The 22,781-nt window shown below is 29.9% G+C and overlaps 4 protein-coding genes across 8 annotated transcripts; 1 reads left to right on the forward strand and 3 right to left on the reverse strand.

Annotated features, from left to right (window-relative positions):
* Positions 1 to 3,072: 3,072 nt before the first annotated feature.
* Positions 3,073 to 6,474, reverse strand: LOC127250058 (tetraspanin-19-like). The gene is made up of 6 exons (XM_051273206.1): positions 6,112 to 6,474; positions 5,887 to 5,986; positions 5,131 to 5,211; positions 4,959 to 5,063; positions 4,025 to 4,219; positions 3,073 to 3,315 (listed from the first exon to the last, which is right to left on the reverse strand). Exons 1-6 carry the CDS (start codon positions 6,261 to 6,263, stop codon positions 3,304 to 3,306), a joined length of 645 nt encoding a protein of 214 aa, XP_051129163.1. The 5' UTR covers positions 6,264 to 6,474; the 3' UTR covers positions 3,073 to 3,303.
* A 3,138-nt stretch (positions 6,475 to 9,612) lies between these two features.
* On the reverse strand, positions 9,613 to 12,170 carry LOC127250504 (uncharacterized). Of its 3 annotated transcripts, none has more exons than XM_051273822.1 (3): positions 11,877 to 12,170; positions 10,189 to 10,340; positions 9,613 to 9,772 (listed from the first exon to the last, which is right to left on the reverse strand). In XM_051273822.1, the coding sequence occupies exons 1-3, from the start codon at positions 12,124 to 12,126 to the stop codon at positions 9,758 to 9,760; spliced, it is 417 nt and encodes a 138-aa protein (XP_051129779.1). In that variant the 5' UTR covers positions 12,127 to 12,170; the 3' UTR covers positions 9,613 to 9,757. The 3 variants fall into 3 exon arrangements, with proteins under 3 accessions (XP_051129779.1, XP_051129778.1, XP_051129777.1); XM_051273821.1 differs by having other exon boundaries at positions 9,613 to 9,777; XM_051273820.1 differs by lacking the exon at positions 9,613 to 9,772 and having other exon boundaries at positions 9,784 to 10,340.
* A 2,035-nt stretch (positions 12,171 to 14,205) lies between these two features.
* LOC127250615 (transcription factor MYC1-like) lies at positions 14,206 to 16,371 on the forward strand. Its single transcript, XM_051273984.1, has one exon. The coding sequence runs from the start codon at positions 14,392 to 14,394 to the stop codon at positions 16,213 to 16,215; it is 1,824 nt and encodes a 607-aa protein (XP_051129941.1). The 5' UTR covers positions 14,206 to 14,391; the 3' UTR covers positions 16,216 to 16,371.
* Positions 16,372 to 18,121: 1,750 nt separating this feature from the next.
* LOC127250055 (uncharacterized) lies at positions 18,122 to 22,099 on the reverse strand. Of its 3 annotated transcripts, none has more exons than XM_051273204.1 (3): positions 21,940 to 22,099; positions 19,130 to 19,879; positions 18,122 to 18,401 (listed from the first exon to the last, which is right to left on the reverse strand). In XM_051273204.1, exon 2 carries the CDS (start codon positions 19,677 to 19,679, stop codon positions 19,131 to 19,133), a length of 549 nt encoding a protein of 182 aa, XP_051129161.1. In that variant the 5' UTR covers positions 19,680 to 19,879; positions 21,940 to 22,099; the 3' UTR covers positions 18,122 to 18,401; position 19,130. The 3 variants fall into 3 exon arrangements, with proteins under 3 accessions (XP_051129161.1, XP_051129160.1, XP_051129159.1); XM_051273203.1 differs by having other exon boundaries at positions 18,123 to 18,404; XM_051273202.1 differs by lacking the exon at positions 18,122 to 18,401 and having other exon boundaries at positions 18,511 to 19,879.
* Positions 22,100 to 22,781: the final 682 nt, after the last annotated feature.

Here is a 22,781-nt window from a genome sequence, read left to right on the forward strand (position 1 = left end):
ACATGTACTCTATTTACTTCCTCCAATTTAATCCCAAAAACCTAGATAATTCCGAATAAAGTTACTAAGATCATCAATTCCACATATAAAATTTAAATATTGCAGTATTATTTACTCTAAAATATGCCAAAGTATAAAATCCAACTTTAATAATATAGGCATACATTACAAAATGGAAATGAACACACAACTATGAACACACATACATATTGCAATATTCTATTGAATCATGAAAATATTCTACTATTCGATTCGATATGCGATTTGTTTCGAATCTTAAAATGATATATGTATTCGATTCTAAATAATTTTTAAATTACTCCGAATATTCAATTTGATTTCAATATTAAATATTTAATTTAAGATGTGATTCATTTTTGTCTTATCCGATTCGATTCAAAGTTATTCGATTTAGATTTTTAAATTAAAAATATAACAATAATATTAAGACAACTTGATAATAAAATACAAAATTTTATATTGACACATAAAAGATTTTCGTACTTTAACATAAATATAAATATCGTGATATAATTTTAATTATATTATTTATTTATTTATATAAAATTTTAAAATATTATACTTAATAAATTTAGTTTTTAATACATATATGTATGCTACATTTTATACTATGTATGTATTTTTTTTTATTATTGAATTGAATATTTACGAATATGGAATCGAATATTAAAATTTTTATTTGTATTCCATTCATATTTGAATCGAATAAAATAAATATATTCAAATTCGAATCATAAATTTGAATCAAATATCAAATCGAACAAAATTATTTGATTTATTTACAATCTTAGCATGAAAAAGAGGTATAATTTTCCGTCTTACTCCACAATAAAATGTGATTGTAATTGTAATTTTTGTTTTTTATCTTTATTTTAATTATTTTAAAATACACAAACAAAAGTATACATAAGGTAAACAGAAGTATACCGGTGGAACAACTTAGGTAGAGCGAAATGTAGCATATGTAGAGTGGAATATATTATAAGTATATAAAATAATTTTGAGAGTATTTGAATATATTTTAAAGGTAAATCAAATATATACTAGGCTGACAAATGGAAAAATAAAAAATAGATACTGAAATTAAACCAATATTAAAAAGGAGGGAGTGCAGGTCAATTTTTTAGTAATAGAAACTGAATTTAAATCCAACACCACTAACAGGGACTGAAAATCAACTCTCCCTATATTTAAATTATATTTTATTAGTTTTATAAAATATAATATTATATTTAAGCATACTACTATAAATAATATATTTATTTATAAAAATATTTTATATATTTAATTCTTTTAGTAATGATAATTTAAATAAATTAATAATTTAAAATATCAATTAATAATTTAAATTTATTTTAACGGTGTATTAATTTTGTATTTTTAATTTAAATTATTTTTATATTAAATATGAGAAAGAATGTCGATAGTATATAAAAAAAATTAAATTGTCGTATTTTTTAGTGTATAGATTATATATTACAGTATATATTTTGTATGAATATATATTATATATTTTATTATTAATCATATTAAATTTTTTTATTAGAATACACTAAATTTAGTAAAAAAAATGGATGTAAAGTTTAATTTATCACAATAAATAAAATTCGTGGAAGAATAATTACGTTATTTAAAATATCAAAAATCAAAATCATTGAACCAAACACCCCAACCAAACACAGGATAGAATTTCAAATCTAAATACAATAAATCCTATCACATATAAATTCTACTGCAAAATCTCAATCTCATCGGAAAAGTCCTTAGACCAGACAACCCCTTATTTTCATAAAAAATCCTTCGGTTTCACTTTCATCAATCACTCTAGAATGCATCGACCAGGACCAATTGAACTGAGAAAATAAAATAAAATAAAAATGCACATTCTACTCAAAATGTCGAAAAAAGTCTCACATCCGGAATGGAATTTCAATAAATAAGTTAAAAGTGTCGAAAAAAATCTCATATCCGGAATGGAATTTCAATAAATAAGTTAAAGTGTCGAAAAAGGTATCATATCCGGAATGGAATTTCAATAAATAACATTTTTGTTTCGTTTGATGGATTTTGTTAAAATCCTACTATTCATCCAAAATTTTCTCCTCAAAAACATCAAATCAAACACTTATTTTTTATTTTTTATATTATACTAAAAATCAATTTTACATTCAAAACATCATTCAACATCTGTTTATATCACATCGTACAATTATTTAAATTCAAAATTTTTACTGTTCAAATCCCAACTCAAAATCCAAACCCCCAAACAACACATAAGATTTTAGTTTTGCATTTTTTAGTTAAGTGTGCTCCGTTGTTTTTGTTTTATGGTCGAATTTATACAAGCTTTGGTGCCGTTTCAAACCAAAAAATAGAATTAAAAAAAAAAACTAAAAACTCTTTAATGTCGTGTGTTCTTTTATATAAATTTTAAGATTTTACTATTCATAAAATAAATAAATAAATAAATAAATTTTTTAAAAAAATATCAAATCAAATACTTAATTTTTATTTCTTATACTCCATCCGTCCCACGTACTATCTCACACTTTTCATTTCCGTATGTTCCACATATTATATAGCTTAAATTTTTTTATAATACAAATAAATAAAAATTTAAAAATATATATGTAGGTATAATACTAATACACATTTATATCATTATATTTATTACCATTAAATCAATACACATCAAAACTCTCCAAACTCAACCCAAACCTAAACACAAAAGAAACACATAGATTCAAACTCACCTAAAAATTCAAATAAAAACCAAATTCAAACCCAAATTTCCCTGAAAACCCCCAGAAGAAACACACCCTTAATTTTGTTAAACATGTCTACAGTAAACATGACAACATACACGGGACTGAAGAAATATTATACTAAAACCCAAAATCCAAACGCAAACACAGCAAATAGGCTAATAATGCCACAATATCCGGGGCGGATCTATGGAGGAGCTCGAGGGCCTCCAGCCCCCAAAAGTTCGGGGGCTGGTTCCGCCACTAGCAATATCTATGCCGAGAATTAAGATTCAAACAATACACATAATTTGCAAGAGAACAATATCATTACTTCAATATCTTCGACTTTTTCAAAATATTTTTTATGTCCAAGACTTCGAGTACACACTTACATGAAGCCATTTACAGTATATAAACATATCCCGGATAACAAAATCAATCAATCAAAGATCAAATTAATCCACAAACCTTAAATTGGTTGATGTCCGAGTTTGTTTCAATGCACTTGGCTCCCATAAAATACATAGTGGCTTCTTTACCGGTTCGCCTGAATAGGAAAAAGAACAAAAAGTTTGAACAGATATCGATCATCATTAACCAATGAGCTATAGCAATCATCGCAAATATCCAATAGAAATAACTCTACTAATCAGCCACATATAGTCCTTATTTGATTATATTATGAGTTTATTACATCACTGAAATCTTCAAACTCTTCATAAATTACGCTAAACATGTAATGGAAGCGTATATATATTCATTTCTTATAAATTTGGTCTCTCGGGTATGCACAGAAAATCTCAAGGGGCTCTGTAAAATGGTTTAGAAGTAGAAATCTCTTTGTATCCACTATGATTATGTGCACTCCCTAACTCTCATATTCTAACGGGAAATTATTTTGTAAAATATAGTGAAATCATAGTAGAGGCTGTCAAAAAAATTATGCTAAAATATCAACAGAACTACTAAAGAGAAGCTATAGACCGCTGTTAGCTGTTACAATTGTTTCGATGAAAATATAGTAGTGCTCAAGTTTCCACTATTCCTACAAAATATTTCCCCTAAAAACATCAAATCAAATATTTATTTTTTATATTATACTAAAAATTAATTTTACATTCAAAACATCGTATCAATACTTATTTATATCACATCATACAACTATTCAAATTCAAATTTTTTACTATTTAAATCCCAACCAAAAATTCAAACCCCCAAACAAACACATCCAAACATTAGTTGAAAGGGACACATACCGTGCTGTTGATTCTTACACCCCAAGCATCATTTTTCATCCCATTGGGCGGCTCCTTAACAACATAGGATTGTGAGGGAACATAAGTTTTTAGCAACGGCACCCTATCTGGTAGGTAATCATCGTCACTTTCGTAGTATCTCTCGGGATGTGGTCCAAAAGCCTTAAGAACCATAGCCAGAAGTAGGCTAATTCCCTGCAAGCAAATGGATATTATTACCATAAGATCGACTAGCAAGATTAAGAAGCCGGACACTCCAGCTTCATATATCCTCATGTCAATTGATTTTCATTCCGGTTCGTCTAATTTGTTAGTAATTTGATCTGCATCCTATAATAACAGTAAATTAGTGAAGTACCTGATGTAATTATACACTAACAATCTCATTGAACTAAACCATGTTCCAGTACCTTAGAACAAATATGAAAGCCACAATAAAGTACAGTTTGTAACAAACCTAAATGCACATTTAATTTCAATACTATTTAGTATAATGAAATCAAGATTCATTTCAGTAGCCAGTCTGCAGCTGCAAATGATTTATAACTCCATATTCTACGGAGATAGTCATGTCATCAATTAGAAGAAAAAAAAATGGGAAGATGTAAGGCGGAAAAATATTGTCATATATGCCTAAAATATATAGAAATGCAAAGCAGGTGCTTCTAGGGTCCAATAAAATAATACTAAAAAAAATTTACTTCATACATGAAGATGAATCTAGGTACATTCGTATACGTGTGTTTCCTTTGAGTTTCTATACAGTTCTTTTCTTTTTATCTAGACTTCCTGTTTCCCAATATATATATATATATATATCACAAAACATCACATTAAATATTATTAAAATAAAAAACTCAAACCTCCGTATGCGGGAGTTAAAAATAAATGAATAATACAAAAAAAACATAGGCAAGTAACTAAGGGATTTCACCTGCAAAGCCACCACAGCCAAGCCAACCCATTTGCAAATGTCAAAGTTCTCTTGAATAAAGCTCTTCAAATTATCAAGATTTCCGGTCGGGTCTTCTGGAAAGTCCTGATAAAGGTCAAATCGTTTACAAGATGCTTGTGCATGTTCAAGATACCTAATTCCAGAAAATTACCTCTTCCCAGTGATGATTTAAGAAAACATCAGCAGTGACAGCAGCCTCTACCAAGAAAAGAAGAAACACAAATACCATGTACTACACTCGCTAAGGATACCAAAGGGTTTTATGCTGCAGACTATTATCAAATTAATGCACTGCAGATAGAAATTTCATCAGCATTTTATCGGTTCACCGGAAATTTAAGAATAAGATTTTTTATTTTTTATTTTTTTAAAAAAAAGAGGCCTCTGTGTATTTGGTCTAACAAATCTACAGTAAATTTAACACATCTCCAAGTATATGTAGTTCTTGCTGGATTAGGATAATTGCACAAACAAATGAAACCAGAATATCGATTATCCATTTCATATGTTTAAACTAAAATCGAAAATGCAAATCTTTGATTGGATGCTAATTTACAATCCCAAAATCTTAAATACCAAATCAATCAAACATAACCTCCCAAATCATTTCGTTCCACTCTTACAAAGCATGTATAACAATGTTCCAGCCATGGTGTTTGTTTGGAGATTACTTTAAATTCTCTACTATCAAATTATTTTCTTCCAAAACCATCAAATCAAACCCTTATATATTATCCTAAGAAACAATTTTACATTGAAAACATCAAAAAATTCAATTCCAAATTTTAATATTCAAAACACAAACTCAAAACTCAAACCCCCAAACAAACACACTTTCGGTCCTCTAAAATGATGATCAACAATTCCCCAGGCAGAGATTGAACGACAATACAGTAAGGAAGGATACGATGTATAGACAACAACCGTTAGCAGTTTCAGCAGCAATGTGACCAGAGCAAGTGATCACACAAACAATAACCCCAACTCCGAGAATGGTGTATATAAACCTGCATTCATTCAAACACGCTCGTTTCCTTTCACGCTGTACTGATAATTTCTAAACTCGCATAAGCATAATTAAAGGCACAAATTAACCCTTTCAATCAGAGTACACTACAGTGCTAAAAATTACCAAGGAATAGGAGCCTCAGAGGATTCTTCGTCCGCAAGCCAAGCTCTCAGCATCCAAAGCGAGTACATGATCAAGGCTATTCCAGCCATCCCTAACCCCGAGTTCACCAACTTCAGCAGCGATTGAACGCAGCTGCGCGCGATTCGAGACATTACTTCGGCAAACTCTTCGAATCTTACACTTTTTTAAGTGCTCCGGAAATGGAATTTTTGATCGGAAATCGAAAAGTGAATCCTGATTTTGCTATCAGAGTAGAGTTCGGGGAGACGACGGCGATTAAGGTGGGGAATGGCTTTGGGAAGACGGAGGTGAAGGACGAGCGAAGAGTCAATAGAACATTTTTGGGAACAGTGATGCGTGCAGAATTCTGGAAGTCACTAAATATTACCGGTTTTTTTGTTGTTTTTAATTACTACCCCACACATTGCCCTACCATTGCCTTAGCTTCCTCCCACAGCTACGTATCTATTTTTATTTTTTTTAATATTAGTATTATATTAAAAAATCATAAAAATAAAATAAAAATAATTAAAATAATTTTATTAGTATCTTGTAATATAAAAGTAACAATATTTGTGTAATTATATTGTAAGCATATTTATAATGTTAGGTAGATATTACAATTATTAAAAAAATAATAAAATGAATATTTTGTTATAAGATAGACTAAAATAAAAAAAAATTGGATACTTTGTTATTAGACAGATGAAGTATATTTTTTTTATTTTGGTAACAAATTATCAATTTTCTTTTTTAAATAATTTTAGTATCAATTTATCTCTCTAATGTTACTAATATTCTTTCAAATTACAATATATTACACAAATATCATTACTTTTATATTACAATATATTACTAAGGGTAATTTAGTCTTTTTATCTTATTTCTACTGGCATCAATATGATATTAATATTTTTAAAATTTTTTGTAAAAAATAAATGGATAGATAAATATAGGAGGGGGGGAGTATATGAATCTACAAGAATTAGGTAAAGTATAATTAGTAATATGTACTTATGAATGTAGATATGACGTAAATTATAATTAATAAGTAACTTTTAGATAATAAAAATAGTTATAAATTAATATTAAAATAAATAAATAGTTTAATTAAGATTAAAATATTATAAAATTAAAAATGTGATTAAAGTGTATAATTATTTTTTAAAAAAAATGACATTATATGGGACGGATGAAAATAGAAAATATATACAAATTATGATACACGGACGAAAATATAAAATAATGACAAATTATGTGGGATTGAGAGAGTAAGTAATTAAGAAATGTATAGGTGAAAATAATCATACATTAAGATAACTAAATAGTTTAATTAAATTTTTAAAATTTATAAAATTTAAAATGTAATTAAAGTGTAATTGATAAATTATGTAAGACAGACAAAAATATAAAATATGGACAAATTACGTGGGATGGATGGAGTATTTAATACTCGTCTCGGTCACCACAATTAATATTATTTTTTTTTTGTATGTCTCATAACAATTAATATTTTTTTTTTTGTCGTAAAATTTATTAATCAAAATATTGTTAACAAATATAAATTAACTTAATTAACTACATAGCATATAACATCATAAATCAAATAGACTTAATTATATAATAAAACAAAAAAAATAGTTTAAAAAACATAATTAAATATTCATACCAAAATACCATTTAATTTTTATTGAAATTACCATTATGCACACAATTACTTTATACATAAATTTGAAAGACAAAAATATTAAAATGTCTTATACACTTCTAATAATTAATAAAATATTATTATTTTTAATTAAAAATAAATAAATAAATAACCCTTTCAATTGGGAGTACAATTTAGCCATAGTTTAATATAAGTAAATAAATCACAATGTTTTATTTAACATTTTTTATTTTATTTATATAAAATTGTCTTTTTTGTAATATAAAACGAGAATTGTCGTAATGTTGAGTGAACAAACTTATACTCTTTCAAGTTTGATCACACTATATATATATATATATATACACAAATTTATTTATATTAATAATGAGATAATATATTTTAGTAAATATATAAAATTTAAATTAATATTTGATATTAAAAAGTATATATTTATTTGGTTGTGATTTAAAATTGATTTGAAATTAATATTAATATTTATTTTTATTTAAATAGTAATTTGATAGGATGGTTATAAAAAAAATAAAAAATACTTTATTCGTTCCATAAATATAGTCTTAATTGGATTGACATGGGATTTAAGGAATATTAATATTATATTGATAGTGGATAAAAAGTATGGATAAAAGATTTTTTTGCCCTTGTGAATGTATTAGTGTAAAAAGTAGTGGCAATTGTGTAATAAAATAAAAAAAGTAAAGGTAATTTTATGGTGATATGGTTATTTATGGAAATAAGACTATTATTTTGGGACGAACAAAAATGATAAAAAAGACTATTGTATCTCAAATGAGTTGTATTTAGGTTGTATTGTTTTATTTTTTTAATATTTCATCGATCTCAACTCAAAATATTTTTTTACTATTTTCTTATATTCCACTAAAAACTACTTCACTTTTTATTTATAATAAAAGTAATCATACACTAATACCAAAATACTTTTTTAACTTTTTTTTATTATAATTTGAGAAAAATTACTTCATCACCCTTGAGTGATTTATTTTGTGTAACTCTATTGTATATAGACGATACATACAAAAATTTATCCAAAGCACAATGATTTTTAATTTTTATATTTATTTTTTTTTTCAAAAAAATAAACAAGTAAAAGTCATGCATACAATATTCATCAAATTAAATCAATATACAATGATAGATATGCATACCCAAACTTCTTAGCATTTTAAATTGTAATACCCTAAAGTTGAACAGTGATATCAGTCGTGAAAAATGTGATATCCGACAAGGCAAGTCACGCTAAGGGTGTGTTTGTTGGGGATTTTGGATTTTGGATTGGGATTTTAATAGTAAAAATTTTGAATTTAAATAATTGTATGATGTGATATAAATAGGTGTTGATACGATGTTTTGAATGTAAAATTGATTTTCAGTATAATATAAAAAATAAAAAATAGGTGTTTGATTTGATGTTTTTGGGTGAAAAAAATTGGATGAATAATGTAAATCCAATCCAATTCCCCAAACAAACACACCCTAAGTGAACCAAGGTCATCCCTTACGGGACCGCATAATTTGTATTCTTTGTTTATACTCTATGTGTTTTGGGAGTATAATTCATACGTGTGTCCGTATCTGCTGATTAATTTTCTCTCAACATAGGAACGGCTTCTTATCGATTATCTAAAAATAATAATTTCCAACAAAAAAAGAAAAGAAAAAGGAACAATACTAGACTGCTACCAAACACCAATTCGACTCAGATAAGATGCACAAATACAGATAAGAACACAACTACAACTGAATTAAGATCAACAAACGCAAGCATGTAAGAAATACGAAAGATTCTTAACCGGTCCGAACAAGTTGAGCATCAGAACAACCAACAACACGATATGCTAAATCAATTTCAAATGTCAGCTAAATCAAAGGTTTCGAAAACTAAAAAGCATCAGCAGTAGATAATGCATCGGGTATCACCCACAAATGCATATATATTGGACTGGTACACGGACAGGATCAGTCGGGATTGTCCTAAACTTAGATCAGATGATTCAAAATCGATATTACAATTGATCACCGGTTTAACATTCAGTATGTAAATTTAACATATCAGAATTCTAGCTAAAAGTTCAGCTCGACATAGTTTAACTAAATCAACATTTTTAACAACATATACCCGAATGCAGTAGCAAAATTCCATAAAAAGTGCTGAAAGAGGCCTAATAAAGAAAACTATTTCATCGTTCCATTATCCGAGCATGATTTTAATCACGTACAAAAAGAACATGAATTCATTTTAGTAGCTCCGGTTTCTAAGTCTGTGTTTTACTTTGTAAATGCACGTTGTAGTTAATTATCGATCATGCTTGTATATCTTTGTTGAGATCCAAGTACATTCGATACGCATTTCTATCTAATGAATAATAACTTTCTATTAAATTATCTACCTGGAAGCCGAATTTCTTGTAGAGATTCATCGCTGCGGTTCTTGAGGGATCTACATGAAGAGATATACGGTGAATGTTCCTAGTTTTGCACTTGTCGATGGCTGCTTTCAGCAGTGCTTCCCCCTGGCCCTGTCTCCTATACTTCTCTCTCACTGAAACATTGTTCGAAATAAAGGTATAAGTGCTGCCATTTTCAAACAAATTAAGCAGGTGCATAGATCAACGCCCAAGTAGGGTTGTAAATTAATCAAATAATTTTGATTTGAATTCGAAAAAAAAATTTAATATTCGATTCGCTATTTGTAAATATTCGATTCGATAATAAAAAAAAATATAGATAGTATAAAATATAATATACATACTATGTATTTCCCAATTGAAATAAATTAAACTTAATTTATTAATCATAATTCTTTTAAATTTTGTATAAATATATACAATATAAATGAAGCCTTTTATATTAAAACAAGAAGTCTTTTTTCCAATGTGAAAAAATAATAAATAATAAATATGTATATTTTTTATCAAGTTTTTAATATTATTATTGAAAATTTTAAATAAAATAAGTTCTAATCGATAGTTTCGAATCGAGTCGAATAAAACAAAAATGGAAATCACATTTTGAACCAAATATATGTATAATATTGAAATCAAAATGAATAATTTGAAAACTATTTCAAATCGAATACGAGTTATCATTTTAAGATTCGAAATTAATCGAATAGTCGAATATTTTTTTCGAATCGATTTAATTCAATTCGTTTACAACCCTACGCCCCAATGAAATTCAAGTCGAGAGAACTGCACTCTATACTGGCAGAAAAAGTAATAACTTGACATTCATTTTGGGTCGAGTTAATTTAAATGTAGTTGCCATTCATAAGAAGCTCACTAATGGAATTTCAAGAGACTAAGTACATGCACTAGAGCATCAAGACAGATGAAATATGTTAAATAAACCAGGATTAGATCGTAAAATGTTATTCCATACTCTAAACAAAGTGGCGAGATGATATTAACACGACAACATGTTATTCGGGCCCATAGAAAACTTCTCCAACTATTTCTTGCTGCAAACAATATCACATGCACTGATGCTAAGATATTCAATGCTCAATCTATTCAAGCACAGGACAGTTAGGTGGAGAATTTATAATGATTCTAAGAGAAATCAGTTGAAGAAATACCAAATGAATCATCATATAAAACATTCACTCTGTGAAAGATGATCTCGTCGCTTTTGTAAGGTTAAGAACTAATGCAAACAATTATCATATGTCAAAAAACTTCAATCCTCATTCCATGGAAGCACGAAACAGTTAGGTGGAGAATTAACAATAATTGTCGAAGAAATCAGTTGAAGAAGTGCCAAATGAATCATCATATTTGATATATCACATTGTCTGCATAAAAGATGATGTTTATCACTTTTTAAATTTTAAGAACTAATCCACAGAATGCAACCAAGTAATGTGAGGAATCCAGAAAGCAAATTCACCCAATAAATAAACTTCAATCCAGAAATCTTTAATTTCCTTCTACAAACAGAATCATTATTAAATTATTGTGTGAACTAAACAGAGTGTGTTCGATTCAGATTTCAAATTCAAATCGGACGTTATCTAATTATCGATTTTGATTTACTCTAAACGGCATTCTAAGAATCGATGTACAAAATTCAGGTTTACCTGCAAGTTTGGTGATGGAAGCATAAAGCGAGGAAGGCCAAGAGTACATCACATATCCGGCGACTTCGCCTCTAACGTGAGTATAAAGCAAACCGCTGTTCTTCCTTTTAACCTCTGCTTCGAATGAAGTGGCAAGAGACTCGTGCTTGGGGAAGATCCTCTTCTCTAATCTCGCAATTTCTTCCACCATTGTTGCCCAATTGCCGGAATTTCGGTGAAGCTCCACCATCTCCCACTCCATGTTACTCATTTCGTTCGATCTCCTGAATTAGGGTTTCAAATTAAGAGTTTTAATTCGTGAGCTTTTTGGTAAGCAAGATAAAAATACTATTTTAAAAATATATTTATTCAAGTATATTTTTACTTTTCATTTAAATTATCATTTAAAATTATTCTTATTTAAAAATGTTAATTTTTTTATTTTTTTATTTTAAAAAATCGAATTTTTATTTTTTTATCTATATTTTTAAAAAATATATATTATATTACGTAAAGACGAGAATAATAAAATATGTATATTAAATAAGATGAAAAAGTAAATTTTATAAAATGAAAATAATTAATTTAATAAAAATCATCAAAATTATCTTAAGATAATTTATTAATAAATAAAATATTATTATTATTTTTTCCTTTTATTATTATTTATTAAAAAGACAAATATATGCATTCACTTGAGATAGATTTAAAGTTGGCTATAGATAGTACATGATTTTATTTAAAATGTAAGTTATATAGCGTATTCTAGTCTCATTTTTTCTATTTTTGGAACTAATTCTTTATATTTTTACAAAATTATCCCTATTTTTTTACAATAATTACATAAAATAAAAGTGCTTTGGTCTTAAAAATATTTTTACACTCATTATCAATATAATACTATTATTTATTAATGTTCATATCAACCCAAATATTCACATTGTTATGGGATAAAAAAAGTATAAAAATATTACGATAAATGATGTATTTTCTACATTAATATAATATTTTTTTTTTATAGGTAATGAAAAAAAATACTTCTTTGTTTCAAATCAAATGAGTTTTTTTGCGGTTTTGCAATAAATTAAAAAATAATACTCCCTCCGTCCCAGATACCATGTCCATATTGTCATTTCTGTCCGTCCGTACCATGTCACTTTCTTTTTTTGAAAAATGATTACATACTTTAATCTCATTTTAATTTTTTTAATTTTAATTAAACTAATTAGTTATCTTAATCTTAATTTATAATTATTTATATTATAGGATAATTATTTTTACTAATACATTCTTAATTATCTACTAATTACACCCCTCCTAAAATACCGTGTCTACAGTGTAGCAGACACAGTACCTGGGACGGAGGGAGTAATATTTTGTTAGTTAGTAGGAGTGTGTAAATTTTTATTTTTTTTTTATATTTTTGTCATTTGATTTTATGTACTCCCTCCGTCCTGGAACTATAGTATTGGTTGTGTTAGGTACGAGATTTAAAGAATATTGATATTATATTGATAATATGTAAAAATATAGATAAAAGACATTTTTTCCCTTACGAGTGTATTAGTATAAAAGATAGTGACTATAATAATAATGAAATAGTAATGGTAGTTATATAGTGATATAGTTATTTATGAAAATAAGTTTATTGCTTTGGAACAGACAAAAATAGTAAACAAAATTATTGTATTGGAACGGAGGGAGTATAAAATCATTATATATATAATGATATACATAATTTAAGTAAAAGTTATAATATTTTGTTATTATATTATTATTATTTTTCTTAAAATAAAAAAAAAATAATGCTTTAAAATAGAACATACGAAAAATAGTAAAAACATATTTTGAATTGAGACAGAGATAATATAACACAACATATATATATTAATGAATATTAAAACAATTAAATATATTTTTAGGTAAAAAAAATTAACAAAAACATATATTTATATTAAAATTTCTATAAAAGAAATTGTAAATATATTTTTAGATAAAAACTTGAAAAAAACACAGAATATTTTTTATGCTTGCTCAGCCACTGAAAATTCAGGAGTGCCCTGCGGATGCTTCAGCATATCCACCATCTATTATCATTATTATTATTATTATTATTATTTATCTATTATCATTATTTACAGGTCACCATAAAGGACAAACAAGTGGATTTTTTTAATTATCTTTTTATTATATTAAATATGACGTACTTTACTTTACAGGTAGATAATCTGCAATTTACGAAAATAGAGGACTGTATCTGTAATTACCTGAAATTATTAGTACTATTTCTTACAAATGGAGCAGCTCGGTCGGATCAGCTCTACCTCTACCGTTAGAATCCGTTGCCCCCACTCAAATTCACATTAAATTCGCCCCAAATTCTTCCCAAATTAAACCCAAATTCACAATCGATTGCCATTTGCCCATCCTTTTCCTCCCCGCCACTTGCATCCATCCCTTTCTCTCTCCTCATTTTCTACATTTTCTCTCTCATCATGGAAAAACACTCTCCCCTAATTCTTACATAGAGCCTGTCATGATTGTCTCATCGGAGCCGCCGTCCGCCACTCCATGGCACGGCGGCGCCTCCGCCGGGGATGATTTCGTAATACCCTCCGATCTAACTTCCTTTTGGCCGCCGCCGCCGGAAAATTCCACCGCCGCCGCCACGCCGCCGCCCCTATTAACCCAAGAAAGCCTCCAGCAGCGTCTCCTCAGCTTGATCGAAGGCGCCCAAGAGACATGGACATACGCTATTTTCTGGCAGTCCTCCGCTGTTGACGGCGGCGGAGGCGGCGCCGCCGCCGCCGCCGTATTAGGGTGGGGCGACGGCTACTATAAAGGAGAGGAAGACAAAGCCAAGCGCAAAACGGCGTCGTCTGCTGCCGAACAGGACCACCGCAAAAGGGTGCTCCGGGAGCTCAACTCCCTGGTCGACCCTCTCGCCGGCGGCGGTGCCGCCGCCGCCGCCGTCGACGAAGAAGTCACCGACACCGAGTGGTTCTTCCTCATCTCCATGATGCAGACTTTCGCCGCCGGCGTCGGCCTCCCCGGCCACGCCTTCTCCGGCCAAGCTCCGGTCTGGGTCGCCGGCGGCGACCGCCTCGCCGCCACGCCGTGCGACCGGGCCCGTCAAGCTTCGGGCTTCGGGCTCCAGACCGTCGTCTGTATACCGTTATTTAACGGCGTCGTCGAGCTCGGCTCTACTGAGGTGATTTTCCAAAACTCCGATCTCATGAAGGAAGTCAAACTTCTCTTCGATTTCAACGAATTCGGGCCGGGATCGGGCTTCTGGGCTCGGCCCGATGTCGATCCAGCCGACCTCTGGCTAACCGACCCGTCTCCGGAGATCGACGATTCCATCAATGCTAACGGTAACAATAACGCCGTTACTAACGGTAATGTGATTTCCGTTCCTTCTAACATCAACGATGCTTCAAAGCAAACGGTGTTTGGCAATGAAAACCTCAATTTAGAACATCATCGATTGAATTTCTCCGATTACGGCGGCGGCGGCGGCGGCGGCGGAATCTGCAAGCCGGAGTCGGGAGAGATACTGAATTTCGGCGACGGCGAAAAGATGGGAGTTTCGGATAGGGTTCAAGACGGAAATAAGGGAAGTAGGAATAGTTGTAAGAAGAGGAAGGTTAGTAATAGCGACGGGACCGGCGCCATTGTCTCGTTAAAGACCGACGACATTATTACCGTTGGCGTTGAATCGGATCATTCGGAACTCGAAGCATCGATCGCGAAAGAAATGGAAAGCAAAGTCGGAGAAATCGAGAACGAAAAACCTCGCCCGAGAAAACGGGGTCGAAAGCCCGCAAACGGGCGGGAAGAGCCGTTAAACCACGTGGAAGCCGAGCGACAACGGCGCGAGAAGCTAAATCAACGATTCTACACGCTCCGAGCCGTCGTGCCCAATGTGTCCAAAATGGACAAGGCGTCTTTGCTCGAAGACGCGATTACTTACATCAAAGAATTACAGTTAAAACTACAAGACTCTGAAATAAATAAAGAGGGGTTGCTGAGTCAAATCGAGTCAGTGAAAAAGAACTCGAGGAAAGTTCTGGAGGCTTCAAAATCGGGCCGGGCTCCGACCCAAAATGTAGATATCGATATCGATGTTAGGATCATCGGACGGGACGCGATGATTCGGGTCCAATGTTGCAAGAAGAATCACCCGGCCGTGAAGTTGATGGTCGCACTTATGGAGTTGGATCTCGACGTGCACCACGCGAGTGTGTCCGTCGTGAACGACTTGATGATCCAACAAGCGACGGCGAGGATGGAAGGGCGAGTGTATTCACAAGATCAACTTCGTGTAGCGTTGGTATCCAAAATTTCCAGAGAAAATTAAATTTTGGCGCCGTTCTCAGAGAATTCGTTTGTTGTTGTATGATATTTGATTTGTTAGATGTAAGAAGTTTTTTTTTTTTAAGTTTTTAGTAAGTAGTTCTTTGTGTTTTTGTAAGATAGAATTTGAATCTTGCAATTTATTATGTGCTTGTGTATACGTGGATATTCTTTTGTTATTATTTTATTTGATGTATTAATTTTTATGAGATTGTAAGATATTATATTAATAATAATTTTATTTTAAAAATTATCATTATTTTTACTGTTATTCAAATTTATTTTTGTTTTTATATAGTAAAAAAATATATTTTTTTATTATAATTTTTTTTATTTTTACCTTTTTTTTTTAAAAAAAACATTGTGTCCGATCAAATGGACATGTAAAAAATATTTATTTTTACCTATTATTTAAAAAAATTGTGTCCGATCAAATAGTCATAATTTTACATAATGGATGAAGTAAAATATTACTATAGAAAGGAAGAAGAAAATAAGCAAACTAATATTCTAAATTTAAGATATTGTATTTAATTTTTTTATTTTTTATTTCAAACATATTTCAGTCCATATGTTATTAATAAAAATATACTCCTAATAATTTTATTTCAAAAAATATCAAACAAAAAGTATTATTTGAAAATCTAATCTCAAATCCAAAAGAAAGGGAATATATCTCCTTCCCATTAAACTCCTAAAGAATAGATAAGAATCCACGTTATGCAAAAAGCTAAAAAACCAGCATGAGTCTATGCTTTTTTTTTTAAAAAAAAAACTTCAATCAATTTTATTAATAAAAATATATTAATTTTTTTTTTCTTATAAAATATTTAATATAGCTACTATTTAAATAATAAAATAAAATCAAACCAAACACATCCTTGGAGGCTTGTTTGGTTTGGGTGTCCACAATTATCAATACAAATTTTTACATCCATTTCTTCATATAAATATACCCCATCTCATTTGATCAAATAAGGGTGGATTTGGTACACAGAAATAGCATAAAATGAAACGGAATTAAGTAGAGAATATTTTTTGTTTGGTAAAATATAATTCAATTGAGAAAGGTGAAAAAATAATAAATTAGATAAGAAAAATATGATTATATTTTTTAATTATATTTTTCTGATAATTTATTTTAATAATAATTTAAATATGATATTTTATAAGATTAAATAATATAAAAAATTATAAAAAAATAATAATAGTTAGACAAAATAATAATAATAATAATAAACATAAATAAAATCGTACAAATTACATATAAAAAAATAAAATATATAAATATACTCTACTCTCTTAATTTCATTTCTTTCCATACATTTAAGAAATGAAAATAGAAAATAGAAAATAGTTTCTTTGTACCTAACACCGCTAAGGTTGTGTTTGGTACAGAGAAATGAGGCCAGAGAAATAGAAATGGTATCATTTCTCTTGTTTGTTTGAGTCAGAGAAATGGAAATGAGAGAAATGGAACTTGAAAAATAAATCATTTCCATTTCTCTGTTTTCATTTCTCTCCCATATGCAGAGAAATGGAAAGAAATGATGTTGCAGTATATATATTTTTTTTATTTATTTTTTTTTGTACTATTTAATTTGTATAATTTTTTAAAAATTATATTATTTTAATTTTACAAAAAACAAATTTAATTTATTTTTACGATATTTTAAGAAATTGTACTAAAATATAATCTTAAAAAACATCGTACATAATTTATAATTTTTTAAAAAAAATTTACCAAAAATATTTTTCATGAATTCTCATTCGTTTAAACTCTTTTTTTATCGGGTTAATCATTTATTTTTGTTTGGTCATTCATATATCTGCATTTTTTTTAGATTTCTCAAATAAATTATCTGTTTTATCAAACAAGAGAATTAATTCTCATTCTCTACTCAATTCCATTTCTCTCCAATTCTATTCTCTACTGCAATTCCATTCTCAACGTCTCCCTAGTTTTAATAACCACTTTTCTTACAAAATATCAATAGAACAACAAATACATAAAAAAAGACAACAAAAAATCAAACCACAAAAACCCCACACCAAACACAACCAAAATGTAGTCGGGGGTTGGACTTGTGACACCCTAGCATGTTGTCCCTCTCTTGTAGCCGGACAAACTAGAACCAGCGGGGTTAAAAAATAGTTCAAAATTCCGAGGCACAAAACGTCACCTTCAAACTACTAATCAACAAAAAGGAAAGCATAAGTGAAATGCTTGACAATAATCCTAATTCCCATAAAAAAAAATAAATACAATAATAGTAATTATCTATAAAAATATATATTTTTTTATACAAAACATCACATTCAAACTACTAATCAACAAAACTAAAGCATAAGTTGAAATGCTCGACAATCATCCCGATTCCTATAAAAATACAACAATTGCAATTCTCTATAGAAATACACTATTTCCTTACACAAAACATCACGTTCAAACTAATCAACAAAAAAAGCATTAATTGAAATGCTCGACAACAATCCCGATTTCTATAAAAATACAACAATCACAATTCCCTGTAATAATACACTATTTCCTCACACAAAACATCATGTTCAAACTAGTAATCAAGGAAAGCATAAGTTGAAACGCTCAACAATAATCCAAATTTCTATAAAAATACAGCAATCGCAACTTATAAGAATAAATAAATAAATAAAACTTTAAAAAAAAATCCGGCAACAACTAGAAAACTGCAATTATAAATGAAAATTGAGCTGCAAATTATGATTTGGTTTTTGAGATTATTTGATCTTAAAAACACATCAAGAAATATGAAAACAACAATCCTACTTGCAAAGAAACACTAACCCTAAATTAAGCTACAAGAAATTGCATTGTTAGTTGAGGCATTTCATTTAAAAAGCAAGGCTACAGCACAGCCAATTTAATGCAGAAGAAATACCTTAACCATGCTCGGTTTGAACTTTCCGGTTTCTAGCCTCAGCTTTCCAATGTCTCCGATTAGGCACCAATTTCCGCGTTGCATTATTGTCGAAAATGGAAGGAGTCGAATGGCTGGACACTAAGTTTGATTTTGTAACCGATTCCATAACAACAGCAGCCTCAAAATTGGTTTGGACAACAGGACTGGATTCTTGTTTCTCGAGCATATGAGCTCTTCGAGCGTCTTTCTTCCAGTCTCGTTGGCAATGGACGCGAGTCACGTAATCAGTGGGGGTTAGGGTTTGCAAGGCCTCAACTTCGACAGGTACAGAAACAAACTCAGCAGGCATGTGCTGATATTGATGCGGTGAAATTGACTGATCAGTTGTTGATGCCTTCTTAAGATCAGCTTCGCGCCGTTTCCGGGCTCTATATCTGCGCTGCCTTTCTCGATTATTCAGACGACGAACCAAAATATTGTCGGGGCTTCTCATGGATTCCTTTTTTTCTAGATGCAACACCATGGAACCATCCATTTGATTACAATCACTGTTCTGACCATTATCCATTTCCTTAAAGGTTGCACAAAAGCATTTTCAGAGAATCCAAATTCGAATCCACGCAATCAAATTTTCTGCCTGTTGCTATAGGAGCAGAAATCAACCCCAGTTTCGAGGGATCCGAGGTGCAGGTCTCTATCAATAGATCAACACAAATTTGGGGTTCAGTGCAGTGCTATGCAGACAATCTACGCATGTAAGATAGAAAGCTGCGAAAAAGCAAGAGAGAAGAGTGAGAGAGATATTTATCAACCTGCCAATATAACTTGATATCAAACAGAAAACACACCCGCGCAAGATTTATGAATAATACAAAATATATGTATAAACTACATTGTTAAATATACAGAACATGATTTAACATACATTTTCAACTAGAAAGTGTCACAAAATAAGGAAAATAGGAATGCGAATACTTTTATATATTTAGGATTTGATTCTTATTTTTGTTAAGAAAAATTAAATCAAATTATTTTCTAGCAAGATATCTCTTGTACGTATGTATGTGCACACAACCCTTTTGAAATCAGAGAATTCAGCTTCCAAATTGGTTTTCTTTACAAGAAAATTGAATAAGGTCAGCAAATATCTCCATTGCTTTGGAAGACGGCACATCGAGATTATTTAAGGAATTAAATTGTGTTCTCTTGCCAAAACCAGGATCTAGATTCCGATGATGAAGTGACCATAATGCTAAATCAAACAACTAGTTGACATACCAATTTCTAACTCTGGCATTACCCAATCATTCCACACCTACCAATTCTATGCTAAAACAAAACTAACCAGTACAATCACAAACTACGTCTAAACTTTTCTGAGAAACATGATAAGTTATAAATAGAGCTGAAATTCACAAATGGCCACTTTACAGTTTACATGGCAAGATTAATTAAAGGAAATTCCAATTTCCATTGTGTTTTGGGTTTATTGATGTTAATGAGGTAATAATTTACTTAGAAATAAAAGTTAAACAACCATTACTTGCTAGAGAAAATTAAACAAGGGGACAAAATAATGAATATGGAATATATTTTTATAACTAAGAAGGGCCAAAATTGAGTGCGTATGTGTGTGTTTTTTTTAGGCAACAATGAGTGTGTATGTGATGTATTGAATAAAAAATAGATCTCAAATTTGATGATTTTCTCGCAGGGAAGATGAAATGCAATGTATATTGAATAGTGTGAAAACCGAAATAACAACACATGCTACACTTATCTTGAGTTTTTTCCTCGTCAACAAAGCAGCAAAAACCCTTCAAATAACAGGAAAGAAAAGAAAGGATCATCCAAATTCCCAAAGCTTGTAGTGAGAGAAAGAAGGATTTTATCCTTCCAAATCCTTTAAATTTCTTCCCATTTCAAAATGTTCTCAAATGTAATAGAAATTTCCAACCCTTTCATTTACTTTCCTCTTTTTTGGTTATCTTTGCAGTCCCTTCGATTCAAACTAACCATAACATCAACTTTATGTATCCTTTGAAAATCCTTTCAAATAATGTTAATAAGCTAGTGGCATTCACTCATCAGTTATAGTCGAATGAATTAAAATAATCCAAATTTAGATTTGAAATTTTGCTGGGTACCTGATATTCATCAATCCTTGATCATATATGTTCAAATCAACCATTACCATCAATTTTCCCTCTCATATGCACAAAAGCATTTAAAACACTGCCATTTTCTCAAATGCATATTTTCACTAAATCATTGAAAAAGTCATTGCAACTACTTATGGAAATCTATTTTCCGCTCTTAGCTAATTCAATAATCAATAGGTTTGTTCGTATTTTCGTTTTTGTTTTCAATTTACTAAACACTCATTCAAAACCTGTTTCCAACAACCAAAATCTATTTTGTTTTAAAAACTAAAAACATTCGTCGGAAACCTATTTGTCATTCAAAAACTCAAATCCAAAATAACATATAACATCCTAAACAACCAAAAACACATCCAAATTGAAACCAAATAAATCAAATACAACACTCCTATTCCCTCTTTGAGCTAAAACAGCGATGCTAATCATATAAAAAAGCATTAAGTATCCATTTAAGCACGCCTCATTTCCCTTCGCAAACAAACCATTTGACAACCACACAATTCAACCATAGACATACGCAGATTGAAATTAGAGCATATATAAATTAACTCACGTTACCAATTGATGCACCGAATCATGTAAACAACAAACAATCGCCCAATTTCAGACAAAAAGCAATCAAACATTCAAAACACGTCCAAAAATAAACAAAAAAAAAATTAATACCCGTTTCAAAGCTTTCGAGAGGCTGAGACCAAATACGCAACCAAAATATGCAAGACGTCGAGGAGCGCCATCAACATCGCTGTGCGCGGGAGAAAAGATCGCAGAAAAACCACCACGCCATAGACATCCGACAGGTCGAGGCGATTGAGAACGTGATTTTAAAATTAAATAATAAAATGGAAAATAATCCAAATATATAAATTGGGGCTAATTGCAAAAGAACCCATAAATTATTTTAAAATAGTTTTCGTGCTTTAACTACTTATAATTTTGGGGCTAATTGCAAAAGAACCTTAGCTGTCTGGAATTTAAAATAATATGAAATTCATATTTGGTTAAAAAAAAGAAAAAGGGTGGAATCTAAAGTGATGGAATTTGAAAAAGTGGTTCAAAATCCTACGAATAAAGGATTTTTTTACAATGGAGGTACCCTGTTACTTTTAAATCTCGTCCTTCAAATTTTAATTTTTATATTTATATCATCTTATAAAAGAAATAATAGTATTATATTTATATAAAAAATTAAATAATTTTAAAATTAATTATTATTTGAATTATATATTTAATTAATATTATTTTTTATGGTACAATATTTTTTAAATAAATTAATAAATTCATTGTTTAAAATTATTATTTATTATAATTTTTATTTGAATTATAAAATTATATGGACCACAATGAGTCGGATTTAATCGGAACTGATATTCATTCCAAATATATATTGTTAGATCCGAGACCAAATTGGATCCGATTATACTATATCCTACCGAGACTATATCCGGAAAGACTTGATAGATCCGAAAAACTCATTTTTTTTTACAATCCTTAAATTTTAATTTAAA

Source organism: Andrographis paniculata, unplaced genomic scaffold (assembly GCF_009805555.1).
Source record: "Andrographis paniculata isolate CXL003 unplaced genomic scaffold, ASM980555v1 Contig37END, whole genome shotgun sequence".
NCBI lineage: Eukaryota > Viridiplantae > Streptophyta > Magnoliopsida > Lamiales > Acanthaceae > Andrographis > Andrographis paniculata.